Genomic DNA, 20811 nt, shown 5'->3' with positions numbered 1-20811 from the left:
CCCTCAAAAAAGGAAACAGACATCTGTGCACCTGTCCTCTCAGCCACCAAGATGTTCCTCACCCAGCCTAGATCAGACTGCTAAGCAGCTATTCAGCTGCCTTAACAAAACTATAAAATGAATAAAAAGCAATGGATTTCACATCCAATCTTCTCAGTTCACAAATCTGTGATGTCCAGAAGCCACAAGGACACCCAAGAAGTAGACATAAGGTTCAAAGACCCCACACACTCTGTTTGATACATAACAAAAGGATTTTCTGAGAGCTTCTTTTTTGGAACATGAAATACTGCATGTGATATACAACAAGATTTTTAAAAAATCAAACAGTATATAATATGGATAGTGTTTTAAAGATGTATTTACTTATTTGGGAGAGAGAGAGAGAACGCACAAGCGTGGAGGAGGGACAGAAGCAGAGGGAGAAGCAGATTCCCTACTGAGCAGGGAGCCCAAGTCGGGGCTCCATCCCAGACCCTGAGCTCAGGACCTGAGCTGAAGGCAGACACTAACTGAGTGAGCCACCCAGGTGCCCCCATATGGACAGTGTTTTCAGAAAACTGAGGAATGGCAAACTTCCGTATAAACTGGACTACCTAAATGAAGGGATAGAATAATAAGCTTCCCAAGACAGAAGCTGGCCCTGTGCACTGGCAGAGCAGATCAGATCGTGGCAGCAGCTGACGGCCCGAGAGTTGCCCGTAGCTGGTGATGAGTGCAAGCCGGGAGACACTTAACATGGGGAAGGATGCAGAGGAGGGCTCCCGGCTTCTGTTCCTTTAAGGCTCCCAGCTTGGTTTTATGAGCAATATTAGATCCAGAACTCACTGTAAAATGCTTAGGTGTACTTTGTACTTTGTGGCCTGAATTGCAGCTGCTCAGCAGATGGGAATTACCCACACACTGACGTCTGCCATGAATAATGGACCTAGCAAGAAAGGAGTTCCTCAATCTTATCATGCTACTTAGCTGGCCGGAAGAAACAATTTTTATTTGATCTTATAAAACTGTAATATTCATGGGCATGGGACAGCATGATGGATGGAATGGAGCTACACCTTGCATCCACAGACGGAACGGGTGTCAAATATTAGTTGTAATAAGAGGTCTGGCTCCTGCGCTAGTGGCGATTTACAGTGTAATTAAATGGATATCCAGTCCCTTCCCCAGAAACCAAAAACCTTGTCCCCCTCTTTGCTAAGTGCTTCTTACAATTTGGACCCAATAAAGGCAAACCAGCAATACCGTTGTACAGGGGGAACCCAGTACAAACTTCCGAGGCTGCCATAGGATAGGAAATAAACCAGAGAAAGATACAACCGGGCTAAGGCCGGGGCGGGGGCAGGTTTGGCCTCCGAGTTTGTGTTACCTCCACCTCGGGAGACTTGCTGAATCCGGCCAGGCCCAGCCCAGCCGCCCTGAACCCCATTGTGACAGCAGCATCGGAAATGACCTTGTGATGTTCACACCAGCGTGTTTAGGAGCAGGAACCCAAAACGCCTGCAAGAATATCCTCAAAGAGATGAAAAACTGAGACAGGATACAAATGCTAAGTTGCCGTGTCCTACATTCAGTTCTCCGCTCAACACACATGGATTTTGTTGACGATGTTAAATTTTAGCATCGAGATCAACAATTTCATGTCAGGTTAGAAACCTGAATTTAACGGGCACCCCAGTGGCTCAGCGGTTTAGCACCTGCCTTCGGGCCAGGGCGGGACCCCGGGGTCCCGGGATCGAGTCCCACATCGGGCTCCCTGCATGGAGCCTGCTTCTCCCTCTGCCTGGGTCTCTGCCCCTCTCTCTCTCTGTCTCTCATGAATAAATAAATAAAATCTTTAAAAAAAAACCTGAATTTAAAATGTAATATGTTTTTAATAAAATAACTATGAATTAATCATGTGAAGGCGACCCAGCTGGGACTCTTTGCTGGGAATCCAGATTGTGATTTATTTTAGGAGTTGTAGTTCTGCCTATTTCCCAAACTTCATACAGTAAGTGCATAATACGATTATTATGATGTCATAGTTTTACTTCCACAAAAACATAAACTCCTGTAAGTTTTTAGAATGGTGGAACCAGGAAATACGACACCAGAAAAAAATAAGTAGAGCCTTATCATTAAGCCATTTGCCAAGACAAACCATCATATCATCTTCCTGACGTCTGCGTGATGTCCGCAAGCAGTAGCAAACTTCTCTTAACTCACTTTATCCTTCATTACTGTCAGCTTGAATCCTGGAATTAAAATGGCAAACTTCTAGAGTGTCTGTACCAGTTCACATTCCCACCAACAGTGCAAGAGGATTCCCCTTTCTCCACAGCCACTCTGGAAAACTGTGTGGAGGTTCCTCAAAGAGTTAAAAATAGACCTGCCCTACGACCCAGCAATTGCACTGCTGGGGATTTACCCCAAAGATACAGATGCAGTGAAACGCCGGGACACCTGCACCCGATGTTTCTAGCAGCAATGTCCACAATAGCCAGACTGTGGAAGGAGCCTCGGTGTCCATTGAAAGATGATGGATAAAGCAGATGTGGTCTATGTATACAATGGAATATTCCTCAGCCATGAGAAACGACAAATACCCACCATTTGCTTCAACGTGGATGGACCTGGAGGGTATTATGCTGAGTGAAGTAAGTCAATTGGAGAAGGACAAACATTATATGATCTCATTCATTTGGGAAATATAAAAAATAGTGAAAGGGAATAAAGGGGAAAGGAGAGAAAATGAGTAAAAATATCAGTGAGGGAGACAAAACATGAAGACTCCTAACTCTGGGAAGCGAACAAGGGGTAATGGAAAGGGAGGAGGGCAGGGGGTTGGGGTGACTGGGTGACGGGCACTGAGGAGGACACTTGGCGGGATGAGCCCAGGGTGTTATGCTGTATGTTGGCAAATTGAACTCCAATAATATATATATATATATGGCAAACTTCTGCAGCTGCTCTTCTATAAGCCAGTACAGCTTCGGGTTGTTTTGCTTTTGGCTTCCCCTCCAGGCTCAAATGAAGAAAGACTACCTTTCAACCTTTGCATAGAGACCTTTCTCAGCTTGCAAAGTAGGTTATTCACATTTCCATTGCAAATGAAAGGATTTGGTTCCACAGTTTGAAAACAGCCAAGTTGGGAAGAGGAGGGCTGTCTTGACTGCAGTAAAAATGCAAGCCCTAAATGATCAAGAAGCTCCGAATTTGCCCCCCTCTCCTGACTTCCTTTGAAGGCTGTTGCCCTTTTTGAAAAGGAAGGGTTTCAGGGTGCCCAGGGGTCAGTTGGTGGGGCGTCTGCCTTCAGCTTGGGACATGATGGCAGGACCCTGAGATGGAGCCCAGAGTTGGGCTCCCTGCTCAGCGTGAAGTCTGCTTCTCCCTCTCCCTCTGCAGCCCCCCTGCTTGTGCTCTCTCTCTCTCTCTGTCAAATAAATGGATAAAACCTTGAAAAGAAAAGAAAAGGAATGACTTCTAACATTTCTAGTAATTCTGCTAAAGTATCCATAATTATTGCTAGTGGTCAGGTGACAGTGCCTGTGATTTGTTTGCTTTGTTCTTCCCAACAGTTCTATCCTAAGACCCAACTCCCTCTTCACTGCTGACAACCAATAATAAAAAGGATCTGGGAGTTGCACGAACTCCAAAAGAAATCTAATCAATAAGGAATCAATAAGGTGGTGCATAACCAGACTTGCCTCTCCTCCACCACAATCAACCCTCAGCTGCCTTTGGCCATTTTGGACTTTTGTATTTTCCAGGCATTTATCTTTTGCTGATGACCCCTGTAAAAAGTGGGCCAGAGCCATTAGTGGATAGAATTGTCAGCTTCTCTCAGGTCCTCAGCCCCTAGAATTCAGATAACAGCAAAAGGATGAAAAACTAAAGGATAATTTTGTAGTATTAAAAAGAAACTTGAAGCGAAGGCTAATTGGTGGATACAAAACAAAAACCCCCAAGTATTTTCTCGATGATGAACTCTACCACTGGAGAGAAGGGCTTTAGCTGCACAGAATAATGTCACTAGATGTTGATAAGACATAAAAGAAGGGATTAAAAAAAAAAGGGAGAAGCAAAGGAGTACATCCCTTGTTAAAAGGCCAGTGCTTCTGAAGAAAACAGGCATGTGTGCTCTGACATATGATTTTTAAGAGAATCTCTTTATAAGGGTAACTCTCAGTATTTGATATTTTAACAAGTTACGTGTTTTCCAACAACCTCAGATGAGGGAAGATATTTATCTATTCCCTTTTCCTCTATGCTTGGGTTTTTAAAGACTTTTATGAAAAAGCAAAAAAATTCACAACCTGTTATTCCAGTTGGCAGTGGCAATGAGCCTGCTTCCATACCAGACCCTGTTTTCTGTTATCACGTGCAACGCTGAATTCCTAGGGGCAGCCCGAGCAGTTCACAGACAGGGAAGAAAGAATGAAGGAAGTCATATGCCCTATAATCTTCTTCTCTGGCCTGAAACACAGGAAAATATGGTCTCTGCTTCACAGCCCTAATACTATTGACAAACCGACACTGATTTTTGTATTTCTATTCCAATCCAAAGTAAGGACTTGAAACTACCACTTTGATGAAATAGTCTGTTTTCTTGTTGCAGCAGAGTGTATTGGAGAGAACGGTACTGATTCGTGAATGCTGTTAGGGCTGTGAACCAGGAAACATATTCACCGGTTTGCTTTCTTTCCAGAGCCTGCCCACATTCCTCTGCTCTGGGCCCCTTTTCATCCCAAAGCAGCAATGACCATTTGCTGCAGTGTTGCTCTGACACAGACTCCTCATAGAGCTCTCCTCCTCTCCCGTATTTAAAGACCCTTGGGATGACATCGGGCCCATCTAGATAATCTCTCTATATTAAGATCAGTCAATTAGTAATCTGAATTACTTTTTGCCACGCAACGTAAAATATTCACAGCTTCAGGGGATTAGGATGTAGTCATCTCTGGAAGCTGTTATTATGTCTATCACGAGATTTAAAAGTGACTCCTATCCCAGCATTGTCTGAACACCTGGGGGGCACCTTGTTAGAAATTAAAATCTGTATTTTAGCCAAGATACCAAGGAAATGTGTACGTACATTAAAGGTAAGCCCTGGTGTAATCACTTTGCCCTTAGATGCAAAACAGTACTTAAGGGTAGCATCTGTCAAACACTAAGGTCCTGGTTCAGTTCTCTGAGGTTGGCTATTGCCATACTCATGAATAACCAGCAAAATTTTGTGGGGTTACCATGTAACAGACAATGTAATGGACGCTAGGGGGGGCTGCAGCATATGCAGCTAGTGAGGTCTCTGCTACCAGGACTTACTTTCTATAGGAGGAAGGCAGAAGAAAACGAAAGAGCAAAATAAGAGATTTGCTATTTTTACTTAGGAAGGAGCGCTCTGAGAATAACAGGATCATATGACGCAGTGCACGGTAGAGGACGCGTCAGTAAGGGCCCTAGGAGGACTGACATATTAAACACACAATCATGGGAAGGAGCCAGCCACATGAGGAGTCAAGGAATGCATCCCAAGCAAGAGATGCATTGCCCTGTACACAAAGCTACGCTTGGCATGTTTGAAGGAGACAAAGAAGGGAAGAGCGGTTCAAAATGAGGTTCTAAAGCTCCTCTGGGCCGGATCACGTCGGACTTAGAGCCTCCTGATAGTAAGGAGTCTCTAGTAGGAAACGTAGAGGCTTCAAGCAGGATGCTGTGCCTTACATTGTCAGGGGCCATCCTGGGTGCTGGGGGGCCATGGTTACTGGGGCAGGGAGGAGAAGCCGGCAGCCCATCAGGAGGCTGCTGCAGTCGCCCAGGCGAGACATGATGGTGGCTTCGAGAGGAGTGTTTGGATTTTGGAGGTGGAGCCATTTGGACTTGCCACAGGGCTGGGTGGCAACAGGCTCTTGGACCATTGGGATAGTTCACAGAGTGAAACACAGCAGGTGGTCAGTGACCCTTGGAGCCATGTTCCTGAGCTTCGATGTGGATGGAACTGGAGGGTATTATGCTGAGTGACATAAGTCAGTAAGTCAGTCGGAGAAGGACAATCATCATATGGTTTCACTCATATGGGGAATATAAAAAATAGTGAAAGGGATTATAGGGGAAAGGAGAGAAAATGGGGGGGGGGAATCAGAGAGGGAGACAAAACATGAGAGACTCCTAACTCTGGGAAATGAACAAGGGGTAGTAGAAGGGGAGGTGCGGGGGGGGGATGGGATGACTGGGTGAGGGGCACTGGATGGGATGAGCACTGGGTGTTATACTATATGTTGGCAAATTGAACTCCAATAAAAAATATACAAAAAATAAAATAAAAGCTACTGAAAACTTAAAAAAAAAAAAAAGAAATACGTCAGAGAGGGCTCTCTTATCCATTATTAAAGACAAGAGTCCAGTGGCCTTCAGAAGAGTGGCGTCTTCTTCCTAAGCCTACCTGCAGAGCATGCTGGGGCACGCAGTGTTTGTGCCAATTCCTTTGATCAAGAGAAGACCCTGGCCATGGAAACTGGGCAGACATTGCCCTCTGGCTCTGCTGGCCAGGCAGGAGCAGCCTCTGGAACACTGGCTCTTTGTGCTAAATGTATTCTCAGAGGTACAGGTGGCTGATTCCTTTGTTTTAGTAAAGGTGCCTGGCCAACATGCTTGGGAAAAGACACTGTTTGGAATAATGCACTTTCGGCTAAAATGTATTACATCATGCTAATTAGAGTCATTTACTGAGGACACATGCCTTGTGGGCTGCTGCTGGAAGAGCTACAGCCTGCAAGGGTCTGTAGTAGGTTCCCAAGGAGGAGAAAAAGTCTGCCAAATTCTGAGAATGAAATCTGATGCGCATTCCCAAACTGATTTGAACCTTTTTCAAGTATATGGTCAGCATTTACTCACCTCTAAAGCACCCTGATTTCAGACTAGGACCTGAAAGGAAAGTACTTTGAAAGCAACCAGATGGAACCATGTGTTTAAACTCCGCTCACTTAGAATATTTACCATGTGTAGCAACAGAGCAGTGATGACCTCAGGCAATGAAACGGCAACTGGAAACTTAGTCATTTGAGCATGAAGCTGACTTATGCCAACACCCTTTACCCAGGGAAATTTTTAAACCCAGAGAATTCTCACTCAGTTGTAAGACTTAAATGTTATATTGCTGCTATGCTATTAATATCATGACCTCTTATTTTATTGATCATACGTAGCTCTCGTGAAATTTGCTGAAGCCAAAATTTCCCCTAAGCAGATTCTATTTTCCTATTAATGTCCACTACTTTCCTGTATTTCTGTGGAGGGAAATAAAACTCCCTTAATAAGTTCACAATTTCTGTCTTGTTCCCTGGAACAAGCCTTGGATGGAGTGGGAGCTGAATGACATTTGTCCAGTGGATAAGTGAATGGAGGTGTTTGCCAGACCTGTGACATGTTGATAGCACAGGTGGCCAGTGGTACTCTCAGAATTTCTGACGACTGTTTTTAAAATTTTCCCCAGGGTTTTGTTTATTTCAGGTGGTCGGAAGTTCTCAAACCTTCATCCTTTCCTCCTCTGAGCAGTGATTCTTAGACTTAAGTGTGCATCACAATGACCTGGTCTATGTGGAGCGGAGCCCAGGATCTGCTCCGTTAACAGACGGTCTGACTGGGAGGTGGGCGGCCCATGGGCCGCATTGAGAAATGCTGTCTTCAAGTCTGGTGTTTGTGTAAATGTCATAATATTTTATTTTACCATCTGGAGCTCCTATTAGTATGCGGAAACCAGGGTCTGAAAGGGGTCCTGGGTTACAGAAGGTAAATGATCAGTCCTCAATTTGATCAATTCAAAATATGACATGAAATAAGGGTCACTAGCATCCCAGACCCTTCTCCCCCAAAATGTGGTTCCATTTCTCTTCCATCAAAATATATGCAGAATTTGCCCTTTTCTTTAGCCTCCATTATTGTCACCTTGGCCCAAGGCACCATCTCGACCCTGAACTATCAGCTCCTTGGTAATTTCTCTGCTTCCACTTTTGTCCCCCTCTTCAGCATGCTTTTTTTTCTAAAGATTTTATTCATTTACTCATGAGAGACACACAGAGAGAGGCAGAGACATAAGCAGAGGGAGAAGCAGGCTCCCTGCAGGGAGCCCCGATGTGGGACTCGATCCCAGGACCCTGGGATCATGCCCTGAGCCAAAGGCAGGCGCTAAACCACTGAACCCCCCAGGGTGCCCCTTCAGTCTGCTCTTAAAACAACAGCCAGACTGATCCACGCATGTGCTCAATATCCTTCAACGGCTTTTCCTGCCACAAATGGGAAAGCTGAAGTCTCACAACAGCCTGTGGGATCCTGCATGCTCCGGCCCACAATGTCAGGAGCCTCAGTGTCTGCTGTCCTTCCTCCTTCATTTCCCCACACTGGCTGCCTCCACTCTTGGAGACAGGGACCTGCCTCAGGGCCATGAACCTGCTGTGCCCCCTTTGCTACCAGTCAGCGACCTGCACAGCTTGCTCGCTTACCTCCTCCAGCCTTTTCTTCTAAGGCTCAGTGAGGCCTCCCCGCTGGCCATCTGCTAGGACATCATGACTCCCTGCTGTCCAGCCCTAGCACTCGTTAGTCCCTTTCTGCTTTATTTTTATTCTTCATTCTTTCCAGTGTCTAATAATGTATGTGGCTCCTCGCTTATCTTACAGTGACTGTATCCTCCTTTCAGGAGGCAAGCCCATGAGGCTAGGGGTGCTGTGTGGCAGAACCCTGTCTGCAGGGAGCCATTAATAAGTACTTGAGGAATGAATGTATGAATCCACTGTCTCCTTTACATCTTCTCCCCACTTCTCATATTTCATATTTGTCCTCCAATTGTGACTTTAATTCCATTTTTAAAAAATATTTTATTTATTTATTCATGAGAGAGAGAGGCAGAGACACAGGTAGAGGGAGAAGCAGGCGTCCACGCAGGGAACGCGACATGGGACTTGATCCCGCGTCTCCAGGATCATGCCCTGGGCTGAAGGTGGCGCTAAACCGCTGAGCCACCCAGGCTGCCCTTTAATTCCATTTTTGACCACATTTGTTCTCTCTGCTTTCCCATGGCCCAATTCAGGTCCATTTATATCCACTTCCTTCCACCATTATTTCTTTGGCTTTCTTCCTCTACCTGGTGAGACGTGGGTCCTGTTCTAGGGCTACTTGGGTTTTTATTGAACGGTTGCATCTTTCTCCTCATCCACTTCTGCCCCAGCTCAGCCAGTTCAGTGCTCAGCCCTACCCTTAGAGTTTTCAAATCCCTCCTCTGTTACCTTCCAACCAATATAAGATGCTATTTGCTGTGTACATGCAAACAACTGTGGATGTTCCTTCCATATGTTGCGTCACCGAACATCAAGGTGGGGACACGGTGAAAATGAAGTGTGTCCTGAGGAGCAAGGGAGGGAGAAAAGAGGACAGGAGAGCCCTGGACGGATTCTTTGGGTATATTATTTTTGAGGAGCCTTAGATCCTTTACTTAAGGCTGTTCCTGAAAATTCTGCCAACTGTTAAAATAGAAATTTAGCATTTAGTGAAATTAGACAACTATTTAGGAAATATGAGTGATTGTTCCAGGAGAGGTTATAGGTTGGCAGTCTTTAGGGCCATATTTATTCAAATTCCTACTCAAGGGCACCTGGGTGGCTCTGCGGTTGAACATCTGCCTTTGGCCTAGGGCGTGACCCCGGGGTCCCAGGATCGAGTCCCGCATGGGGCTCCCTGCAGGGAGCCTGCTTCTCCCTCTGCCCGTGTCTCTGCCTCTCTCTGTGTCTCTCACGAACAAATAAATAAAATCTTTAAGAAAAAAATTCCTATCCAATGTCTCCAGTGTTATGAATCAACATTGATGTTGATATTATTGATCTTGTGGGTCGCATATGGTGCTTGGAATGACAGGTGCCGGGCAGAATCCAGCGAGTGGGCAGAGGAGAAGGACACATAATAGAGGTGCATAGTTACCCCGTAACGAATGTCCTGTCATTGACGAAGATCCACGATGAGTGCTGGTGAGCCATCATAGTCGTCTTTTCCCCTTTTTTGACGTCATCTGAGTTTACCCTAAGACATTAGAATATTATTAATGGTATATTCCTGTGATGCATTCAGAAATAAGTTCCTGACTTAAACTGAAATATTTTGTCATGTCCCTGGTGTGTCAAAGTATTTCGGGCAAGTTTCTTCTTTTTTTTTTTTTTTTAACGTTTTATTTATTTGTTCATGAGACACACACACAGAGAGGCAGAGACACAGGCAAAGGCAGGCAAAGGCTCCCTGGCGGGAGCCCGATGTGGGACTGGAACCCAGGACCCTGAGGTCACGCCCTGAGCCAAAGACAGATGCCCAGCCACTGAGCTCCCCAGGTGCCCCCACTTCGGGCAAGTTTTTAAGCTGTGTTTCATCCATGGGCATGAGGGTTGGGTTGGGAAGGGAAGGAAGGAGAAGGATTTTATTTTGCCATGTGCCACAGATCTTACACTCCATATGTGAACCACTTTATGGATATTCTCTAATGTAATCCTCAGACCATCCCAGCAAGGTATGGGTATTCTTAACCTGTATTTCTGACACTTAGTAAGTAGTGGCACACATCATTTGAAGAAAGTCTGAATGTCTTTTCAAAACCTCTACTTTCTTCTTTTTGCTAACATTGTTTTTGCATTTCAGAAAAGTTACACAGATTAAAATTTTTGATTTCCTATCTATTGGTCTCTTCTGAGATATTTTTCAGACTTTTTCTCTAAGGGAATTAATAAGATAAAGGAGATGCCCTCCAAAATGTTCAATGGTATGAAACTAAGCTCAGATTTCAAAGTTGAACTCTCTCAGAGTGAATTTCCAAATGGCAGTCTCTAAACCTCTTTTTTCGTAATTGTTCACAAAGTGACTTGTTGGAGAACAAGTAATAGTGTGTTCCTTTCTCTGCTCTCACCCTCACTCCCCCAGCATAAGTATTAAGATGTTTAGGTATTTTCCTCTGCTTTTATTGCTCAATACATGCTTTTGAGAAAAATCCATTTTATTTCTCATGATATATTTCATTTGAAATATATCAAATTTTAAATTTGATTTTAAATTGAAAATTATATTCTTCATGTAACTTAGGGAAAATAAGTAGTAAAGGGAGATGAACATATAATTTAATTATAACAATCTCTAAAAGAAAATGGGCATAAAGAGGGCATATGAAAAAAATACTAGATGAACCAGAAATATATAACTTGACATACAGTCTTCCCCTTGGTAATCAGTTGAGAGATTGAAAGCTATGCAATGGAGAGATACAGAGAGAGAAAGGCAACAAGATAAAGTGATATTTCTAACAAAGTACAATAAAACCATAATGCTGGCCCATGATAAACGCAAATGATTTGCAAATTTTTAGGTGGATCCCTGGATCAAAATCGTGTTGAAAATCACTTTATAGTTGATGGCCCTATTAGCTATGCTTTTGGTCATGAATGTATCTAGTATGGCTGGATACATGTATCCAATTTGGCATAACTCCTGTTAGAAATCCTTTTTCTGAAATTTTTTAATTTGGAATATGCTTTAAGGATTTTTTTTTCCATTTTTCAATTTATCCACAGTTCTTTTTTAAATTTTTTTTTTTTAATTTATGATAGTCACAGAGAGAGAGAGAGAGAGAGAGAGAGAGAGGCAGAGACACAGGCAGAGGGAGAAGCAGGCTCCATGCACCGGGAGGCCGACGTGGGACTCGATCCCAGGTCTCCAGGATCCCGCCCTGGGCAAAAGGCAGGGGCTAAACCCCTGCTCCACCCAGGGATCCCTATCCACAGTTCTTATATGACCAGGTTTTAGTGATGCAACAGTTACCTCCCTGTTCTATATTTCTATAAATGCACAGATGTGCTCGGAATGTTTGAAAGTGAAAGTTTCTTGGTGCAAAGCTTACTTTTTATTGAGAAGTACAAAAAGAAAAAAAAAAAAAACTGCATGAGGAACTTTGCCTGGCTCTAATAATGTTTCTGAAGCCTTGCTGGTTTTATATTTTATAGTAAAAATTCCGGAATTTTATGAAAAAAAAATTTTAGATGTCTTACCATGTTTTTAAAGGAAATTTCCAGAGACTTGTGAACATTTTTTTAGTCCATTCTAAACTTCTGCTTAGCAGCTCAGTGTTATTTTCTTTAAGAAGATATTAAATTCCCAAAGGCTTCTACAACCCCCCAACCCCAAAAGGCATTTTATAATCACTGAAATGTTTTTGGCAACATGGGAATACAAAATAGCTAAAGGAGAGAAGAAATCCTAGGGCAATGTTTGGAGATGTGCAAGAAAGAGGAAAATGTACTATGTAAACTGAAAAACCCCACAATGAATGGCCCAAGGCAAGAAAGGACTGGCCAACTTGGTAAGTCTATTTTTGCAGTATCTCTCGAATGAGTTCTCTTCTATATGATTCTGTGCAAGGGAACACATTTCTTTTATTATAGCCACTCAACTCAAATGGGCTGAACCCTGCCCCAGTCCTGCAAACACAATTTTTAGGTTTCCAGGCAGCTAAAATCAAGCTCTGACTCGCAAGTGTTGATTAGGTGTGATGTAACATTCTTCAAGTTTCCTTCAGGCTCTGGAAATCATGGTTAGACATGAATAACATCCTCTTTTATGTCTTCATCTAAATGGCATTAGGGTGCGACCTGAGATTTTTTTAAGTATAATATTTTCTAGTCCTTCCATTTTGCTGAAATTAAATATTTAATTACTATTGCTTCAAGCCTATAGAATTATAGGGTAGGTAGCCAGAATAAAAATTTAGGCTAGAGAGAAAAGTTCAACTTTTTATTTTAAAAGAGAGGGGGAGGCACTTTCTCCTTTTACCAAGTCAGCTTAGTTTGGTTGGAGTAACGTGTTTGGAAAACACTTCATGTCCTCTTTCTCCAGAATAGCAATCCCTCACCCACTGCCCAAAGGAAGGTAAAAAAAAAAGAAAAGAAATTATTTTCCATTTATCCAATGAGGCACTATAACTAAGATTTTATTTTTCCTCTCTCATTATAACCAGCATCCAATCCAAAAGTAAATCCTGCTGGTGGTACCTCCAATACATCACCTGAACCTCACAAGGTTCTATTTCCAATGTGACCACCCTGAGCCAAGCCATCATCATCTTTCTCCTGGATTTTTGCATCAGTCTCATGGCTAGTTTTCCAGCATCCACACCGTGACTAGTATTCTACCGTCCACACAGCACTGAGGATGATCACTTTCAAGACTGAAATAGACATCATCATCTCATAATTAAAAACTTTCAATGACTTCCAAGAATGAACTAGAATAAAATATAGCCTCCTTATGATGACCCACAAAATCCCGTCAGTCTCTTGAGTGTTCATTCCCTTATTTTTCCCATCGATTACGTTTTCTCTGGGTTGGCCTTTTTGCTGGTTTCCAGTCACTTCTTAAGCTCATTCCCATTTTAGGGATTTACACTTATTGCTTCTCCAACTTGGAGCGCCCTGTCCTTAGATTTTCATGTCTGTTTCCCATCATGCCGATCTCAGGCCAAGTATCTCTTCTCTCAGAGGCTTTCCCTAAGCAAGTCTCAGCCACTACCACATGATTTCTATTTAGGTATCTAACAGTGTCTGAAAGGATCTTATCTGTATGTGTCTGTCTTCCCCAACCACAAAATGAGCTTCTTTTGGACCAGGGCTTTTTGCATTTACCTGTGTTCATCCAGCTCTTAGAATTTTGCCTGGAACATGGAAGGAATTCAATTAATGTTTGCTGGGTGGCTGACTAAATGTAAAGTTGCACATGTGGCCTGAAGGATTAATTGTTAACTATAAAATTTTCTTGACTTCATAGTTAACATGATAGTTTTACTAACACTAGAAGTTGGGTATATACTGAACTGAAGAAGCACCAACGGAGGTTGGTAATGGGCTGAAGAACCATTGCAGGAGCTTCGTGGTTAGCTCCCTATTTGCCTTTATAAAAAAAAAAAATAGTTGAGGTATCACTAAAGATACCAAATAACTGCTGTGGAATTATATTGTCAGACCCATGAGCTTTGCTGAAGCAAGTCAGAAGATCTCAGATGTGATTAAAGGATTTCAAAAGCCCTTCCATTATTCTCTGACCTTAGGAAGGAAGACAGTTAAGTGGAATTTATGGAACAAAATAAAAACAGGATAAATTTTTGTTCATGGGCAATATATGCTAATTGAACAGGAAATAATATTAACAGTACAAACAGTTCAAATATCTGAAAAGTAAAAATGCAACTTGGTCAAAGTCTCACTTTTATTATTAATTGTCAAGGTGAGAAATAGATCTGTGAATTCAAACAGTTTCCCCTCCCTATTAACTATAATTTATAGCAATTTAAAAATCTGGTAGGACCTTTGTGAAATCTTCTAATTATAAATCTAATAATGTTCTAAATTATAGAGACTTGATGATTCAAGCATCAGAGCTAGTTTCCTCAAAAGACTTATGAGAAGGATAAGAGAGGCCATGATTAGCAGAATGAGGATTTATGAAAAAAGGGGAAATGATAATTCTAGAAGCCTAGAGGTCTTACATTGGACATTTTCACAACTAGTTTGGTAGAACAAAATAAACTATGCCTTGAGGAGGGAGGTAGTTGTTACAAATCTATGTACTTAACTGGGAGAGTAAATCATATAAGCTCTCTGGTCCCGGGGTGAGAGTTTATCGACTCAGGCTGTACCAAAAATAAGATCATTATTTAATAAGTTTGGTTATTTATTTCTTCATTTTGTCCAGCCAGAACAGAGCTCGTGAGATAGGAAATTAGACAGGTCAGCAACCAAGTCCTGGAGAAATAAACAGTCTTGGAAGTTTTACGTAGGTCTAAGCTCAGACGGGCTTCAGTGGCTCAACAGGGCAGGGCGGACACAGGAAAGTAGACTCGGTCTGAACAGGCAGAGGAGATCAGGAGCCTGAGAAGCTTCTGACAGCAGCAGAAAGCACCCATGCTTTGCCTGCCCCTGCTCTGTATCCTGCCTAGACGTTGGCTAGCCTGGACTGGCCAGTTATCGAAACGAGGCCAGAGGATCGGAGACGCGAATCCCAGCCTCAATGAACTCAAATGGGCCAGTCACTTAGATTACCTTCCTGTGCCCTATCATGGATTAAATGGTTACTTGTTTAAAAGAGGAAACTTGGTCTGCTCCTTTATGTAATCAACAAATATTTCATGAGTTCCTCCTCTGGGGCTGATGCTAGTCACAGAAGTGTGGCTTCTGTGTGTATGTGCAGCTCCTTAGTCCTCAGGGCCACTGGGTGTGTGAGGTGTCAACAGTCATCCGTTTGCATGACCTAGAGAAATAGAGATGCTAACTTCCCCAGATTCCCCAAAGAGAGTTTCTCCTGCCTCTGAACTTTCCCAGCAAAATACCTGCAGCTTTCTCATTACTACTGCTCTCTACCTCTATTTTACTTTATTTAATGTAACTCTTCCTTTAGAACAGGATTATTGCTTATTTCCTTTTTGTACCTCCTAGAGTGAGTGTATGAGTGCAAGTATATAGGTAAAAACAGATAGGATGAATATGTTGAATATATAGGGAGGTATATTAAAATATTAGCCACAAAACTGTGAGCCATGAAAGTATGAGTGATAATTATTTTTGTTTTGATTTTGTATGTTCTCTCTAAATCATGAACTTATCTTAATAACACACACCATAGGGGATCCTTGGGTGGCTCAGTGGTTTGGCACCTGCCCTTGGCCCAGGGCGTGATCCTGGAGTCCCGGGATCAAGTCCCACATCAGGCTCCCAGCATGGAGCTTGCTTCTCCCTCTGTCTGTGTCTCTGCCTCTCTTTCTCTCTCTGTTATACATAAATAAAATCTTAAAAAAAATAACACACATCATAAAAGTTACTAAAAAATGGAAAGTAACATTGGAATAACAAATGTGTATTTAAATTATGAAGTAAGATTATATTCAGGGATGTACATAAGGAGTTTTAAAAAATTACTGCTTTGACCTGAAGAAGCAATGGAAAGTTACAAATATGTTTTCAGCTCCAAAATAAAGCAGTTCCCTCTACGCTCTGACCAGGAACCTCAAAGTTGAGAACAGTAGATCTATATATAATTATATGATTTCAAGGAAATGAGAAAAAAAACTATAATTCCATCCATTATCCAACTCTTAATAAAACAGGAAAAGAATCCAGAGAAGCACGGTTTCTGGGAAACATCTGGCCCCACATTTTTCTAAAGAATTTGCTTCATTCACAAAGACTACCATGGGAAGCTGGTATATAAAAACTATCACTTTATTAAGTGATATGTGTTGCAATTAGGAAATGCTTGTTTCCAGATGCAAATAAAAATGTCTTATAGCACTTGAGTTGAAAGCAGTACTAAACAGGGTATGTATCAACCACCCAGATGGCTATATGAACATTCATTCCCCTTGGTTCCGGTGGAATTCATGTGAAATGCCAACCCTTACTGTTCTACTGCCTAGTGACAGGGCGAGAATGCCCTGGCTCCATTTTCCTCTCAGTGTCCTCAGGGGACTGGAGCTTTATGAGCAGAAGCACATGAGCTTTAAGCCACCTCAGGATTCAAAGTATCTTGTCACTACTCGGGCTAGAAGGGAGCTGCTCCGCCTGCCAAAGGAATCTTCTGGAACTGCTGCTGTGGTATGGCTCAAGGATTCTCTGCTTCATCTAGTTTCCAAGAGGAAACTCTAAGCTTGACTTCACAGGGAGTGTGAATCGTTTTTCTGTTGGCTGCAGAATGAGCACTGTCTGCTCTTGAGCCCCATTTACTAGACTCTTGGACGATGACTGAGAAGTGGCCCTTCAGTCATCTCGGTGGCTGAGGTTACATGGTCATCACTTGAGAAGCAGACATCTTCACATTCGATCACTGAAAGCAGTAGCATTTGTCTACTACTTGAAGTTATGAAGTGATGAAATCACTATATCTGATAGCTTTGAAAGACAGATGAATTTCTTTTTTTTTTTTTTTAAGATTTTATATATTTGAGAGAGACAAAGTATGAGCGGGAGATAGACCATAAGCAGAGGCAGAGAGAGAGGGAGAAGCAGACTCCCCCGCTGAGCAGGGAGCTCAATGCGGGCCTTGATCGCAGGACCCTGGAATCAGGACCTGAGCTGGAGGCAGACGCTTCACCAACTGAGCCACTCAGGTGCCCCATAGATGAATTTCTGCAACAAAACCTAACCCTCTCTAACACTAGACTTTAGAGCAAAGAGAGAATATTCAGAAGTTCCTTCTCACAGGTTGTATTTTTGATTGACCAACATTTGAATTTTTTAAAAAATCTAAACCTTTTTAAAAAATATTTTTAATTCCAGTATAGTTAATATACAATTTCAAGTGTACAGTATAGTGATTGAACACTTCCATGCAACACCCAGTGCTCATCGCAGCAAGTGCGCTCCTTCAGCCGCATCCCCTATTTCACCCAACCCCCACCCACATCCCCTTTGGTGACCATCAGTTCATTCACTAGAGTTAAAAGTCTGTTTCTTGGTTTGCTTTTCTCTCTCTTTTTCCTTCTTTGTTTTGTTTCTTATATTTTTTTTTTACCACATACGAATGAAATCATATGGTATTTGTCTTTCTCTGACTGACTTATTTTACTTAAGGTAATGCTCTCTGGCTCCATCCTTGGCATTGCATATGGCAAGATAAAAAAAAATCAAACTTTTATAGGAAGCCCATGTATCTCTACTAATACTAAATTCCCTATCTTCAATGAATCTGTACAAGGAAATTGATGGTTAACATTAGATTTCTATTTCAATGAAAAGTATAGGATGCTTCTTATTTAAGGAAGTTAAAAGTAAAACAAGTATCAAATATGAAATTCTGAATTACCTGTTAAAAAACATATTACATATGTGTTATACTATTTCCAATAGTTGGGATAGTTTCCAAGATAATTGGGAAGTTAACTTTTTATTAATCAGTGTTGGTTATTTCTCTCTCCATGGACCAAATAATTTGATGGTTTATTGTGAAATGTTATAGGTATTAGAAATAGTAGAGACATATATGAATGCTAAAATAAGAGTTTGGACAGCCCTGGTGGCTCAGTGGTTTAGAGCCGCCTCCAGTCCAGGGCGTGATCCTGGAGAGCAGGGATCGAGTCCCACGTCGGGCTCCCTGCATGGAGCCTGCTTCTCCCTCTGCCTGTGTCTCTGCCTCTATCTCTCTCTCTATGTCCCTCGTGAATAAATAAGTAAAATTTAAAAAATAAATAAAATAAGAGTTTAACTAGGAAGACTTAACACAGTTATGCGATTAGATAAATTAATCTCAAACTAATCTCAAATATGGTTAAGTAGATTAATCTCAATTGGGGCTACTGTTTGTTGTGTAGACATACACCATCGAGAAACAGTAAATCAAATAACTTGGTTTAAGAAGTTCCAACCGTATCTATTTGGCAGGAAGGAATATTTCCTCTTTGAAAAACAATTAGTGAATACTGGTCCTATAATTTATTCTAAGTGGATTAGATTATTTTATACGTTTTTAGCTATAAACACTAAACACAATCAAACCCCAGAGGACAGTTAAATAGGAAAGTTCAGTTTCATTGGCTTTAGAAGTCTACCCACAATTCTTTAGTTAGTAGCCAATCATAACTACATTGGAGAATTTCAAATCTGCAGTTTGAAACAAGAATCCATTAAAACGATGATGATATTAAGCTAGGATCAACTGAAAACCATTTAAATGTTTATTATAGAAATAATAAGATAAAATGTCAATGAAAATATTTTGCTAGTCACAACTTCTAAGTTTGTCCCCTCCTCAAAGTTATCAACATTAATAAAACTAACAGCAACATTAACGAAAGTGCCCTTTAAATACAGATTGATAAAGTAAGTTCACTTCCCTATAATTTAAGTTCAGAGGTAAAGACCAACAAAACACAGGTATCATTCTTGTATGTTTCTTGTCTATAAACACAAACGAAAGTCTGTAATACTTCAGGACAAACCATACAATATGGGTACTACAGTATAGGGTCATGGACTACATGGTCTATTTTTTGAAAGTTGTTCAAGGGCAGTCTGTCTTATAAAACTAAATGCCACAATATGCGGTTGTGTATAACTCTCCTACTACGAAATTATATTTTCTGTTTAGAAATAATAAGTTAATGTGAATGTTACTTTTCCAAAGTAAAAGCGATTGAGTAACAAATAATTTTGCTTTTGTTACCAGGTACTTTTCAAAAAGCAGCAAGAAGCCAGATCATTTCACTGCCATTCAAAGACAATGTTTTGCCCACTTGCCATCTGCTCACATCCTAGACCCACTCTCTGGACACCAGTCTACCTTTACCACCTCCACACTGTCTGGTCTCCCCAGCTTAGCTCACCCTCCCTGATCTGGCCCTTTTGGCAGAGCTGCTTCTCTCCTAATGCACCTGGAGGTACCACTTACAGAACGCTTGCTAAGTGTTCAATTCCCATCAAAGCCCCATTGGCATATCCTGTTATGGTGCTTGTTCTACAGATGACCACTGAGGCTTGTTCAGGTTAAGTAGCTTGCTAAGGGATAAAGGAGTAAGTGGCAAAGCCAGGATTTGAACTTGCGTCCTTAACTCATGGACTCTCATTTAATTACTCATAGTAGTTTAATGTCTGTGAAGTCTTAAAGTACATCAGAAATCCTTTTCAAGGGATCCCTGGGTGGCGCAGCAGTTTGGCGCCTGCCTTTGGCCCAGGGCGCGATCCTGAAGACCCGGGATCGAATCCCACATCGGGCTCCCGGTGCATGGAGCCTGCTTCTCCCTCTGCCTGTGTCTCTGCCTCTCTCTCTCTCTCTCTCTCCCTCTCTGTGACTATCATAAATTAAAAAAAAAAAATTTTTTTTAAATAATTAAAAAAAAAAAAGAAATCCTTTTCAATTTTTAGGGGGATATGTCTCTATTGCTTTGTGGAAATAAATACAAGTTCAGCAGAACCCTCACACAAGAGACATTTCAAATCCGATGATTCAAGAAAAAAGGGGGATGACACGCTGGAGCCAGTACCTTGGTGAAGGTAAGTGCAATCCCAGGTGAAGCTAGGTGAGCTACTTCCCCTGAGGCAGGGGGGAAGGGCTTCTGTGGCCACACCTTTATTCACCCCCAGGCCGTTCCCTCTTTCCCCACAAGCTTACCTGGGTCAGGAATGCGCATTTTGAAAACAATCAAAAGGAAAAGCAACGTCTGGTGCAATGTGTGCCCGCTGCACGTCCAGCTTGGCTGCCCCTGGCTTCTGCCTTCTAATAACCTGTCCTCACCCCGACCTCAGGGGCGGATTCGGATTCGAGGCGTGCTCTCCCCTGCCCCCGGTTTCACCTGTTATTCACACTGTGACCAGGACAAGCCTCTGTACCTGAGTCGTTGAGCTGAGCTCGCTCCGGAGAGTGTCGTCCTGCTCGACCAGGTGGGGAAGGCGGGGTCGTGCACCTGCAGGGAGCTGGGGCCCAGCGCAGACCGCGGGAGGCCCAGGCCCAGGCCCAGGCTGGCTCCTCAGGCCCCGGAGGCTGTTGATTCTTACCCCGTGGCCAGGGCAGGGAGGTGTTAGAGACCTGAGCCACTCCCTGAGCCTCAGTGCATGTTGGGAGTGTTTACTTTCTTTCCTAGGAGTAGCTGATAGGACCGGCCTCTGCTCCCTGACACACACCTTGAGAACGGAATTGACTGTAACTGCTGAATCCCATGGACTCTAACCCACCTCCACTCTGATCTCTCCACATGAGAAATGAGTGGCCCATAAGAAATGACACCACCTGGGAAAGAATGTCATGATTCACACTTCTTTCTCTTAAAAACGTGCT

The 20811-nt window shown here is 42.5% G+C and overlaps 1 protein-coding gene across 4 annotated transcripts in view; it reads right to left on the bottom strand.

Annotated features, from left to right (window-relative positions):
- RASSF6 (Ras association domain family member 6) overlaps nt 1–20586 on the bottom strand; it is a 43531-nt gene extending 22945 nt beyond the window's left edge. The window contains exons 1-2 of one of the 4 annotated variants that reach the window (XM_072748792.1): nt 20367–20586; nt 9949–10047 (exon numbers count right to left, since the gene is read on the bottom strand). Coding sequence is in view for 3 of the 4 variants with exons in the window: in XM_025985116.2 (XP_025840901.2) it covers nt 9949–10007 (59 nt within the window). In the remaining variant the exon portion in view is untranslated. Of the gene's footprint in view, nt 1–9948; nt 10048–20148; nt 20249–20329 lie in introns of those variants that run through there. The other 3 variants (XM_025985116.2, XM_072748790.1, XM_072748791.1) reach the window with 3 other exon arrangements.
- Between the last annotated feature and the right edge of the window lie 225 nt (nt 20587–20811).

Source organism: Vulpes vulpes, chromosome 2 (assembly GCF_048418805.1).
Source record: "Vulpes vulpes isolate BD-2025 chromosome 2, VulVul3, whole genome shotgun sequence".
NCBI classification, from domain to species: Eukaryota; Metazoa; Chordata; class Mammalia; order Carnivora; family Canidae; genus Vulpes; species Vulpes vulpes.
Note: the sequence above shows the minus strand (reverse complement) of the source record. Positions and strands in the feature narration are given on the sequence as shown.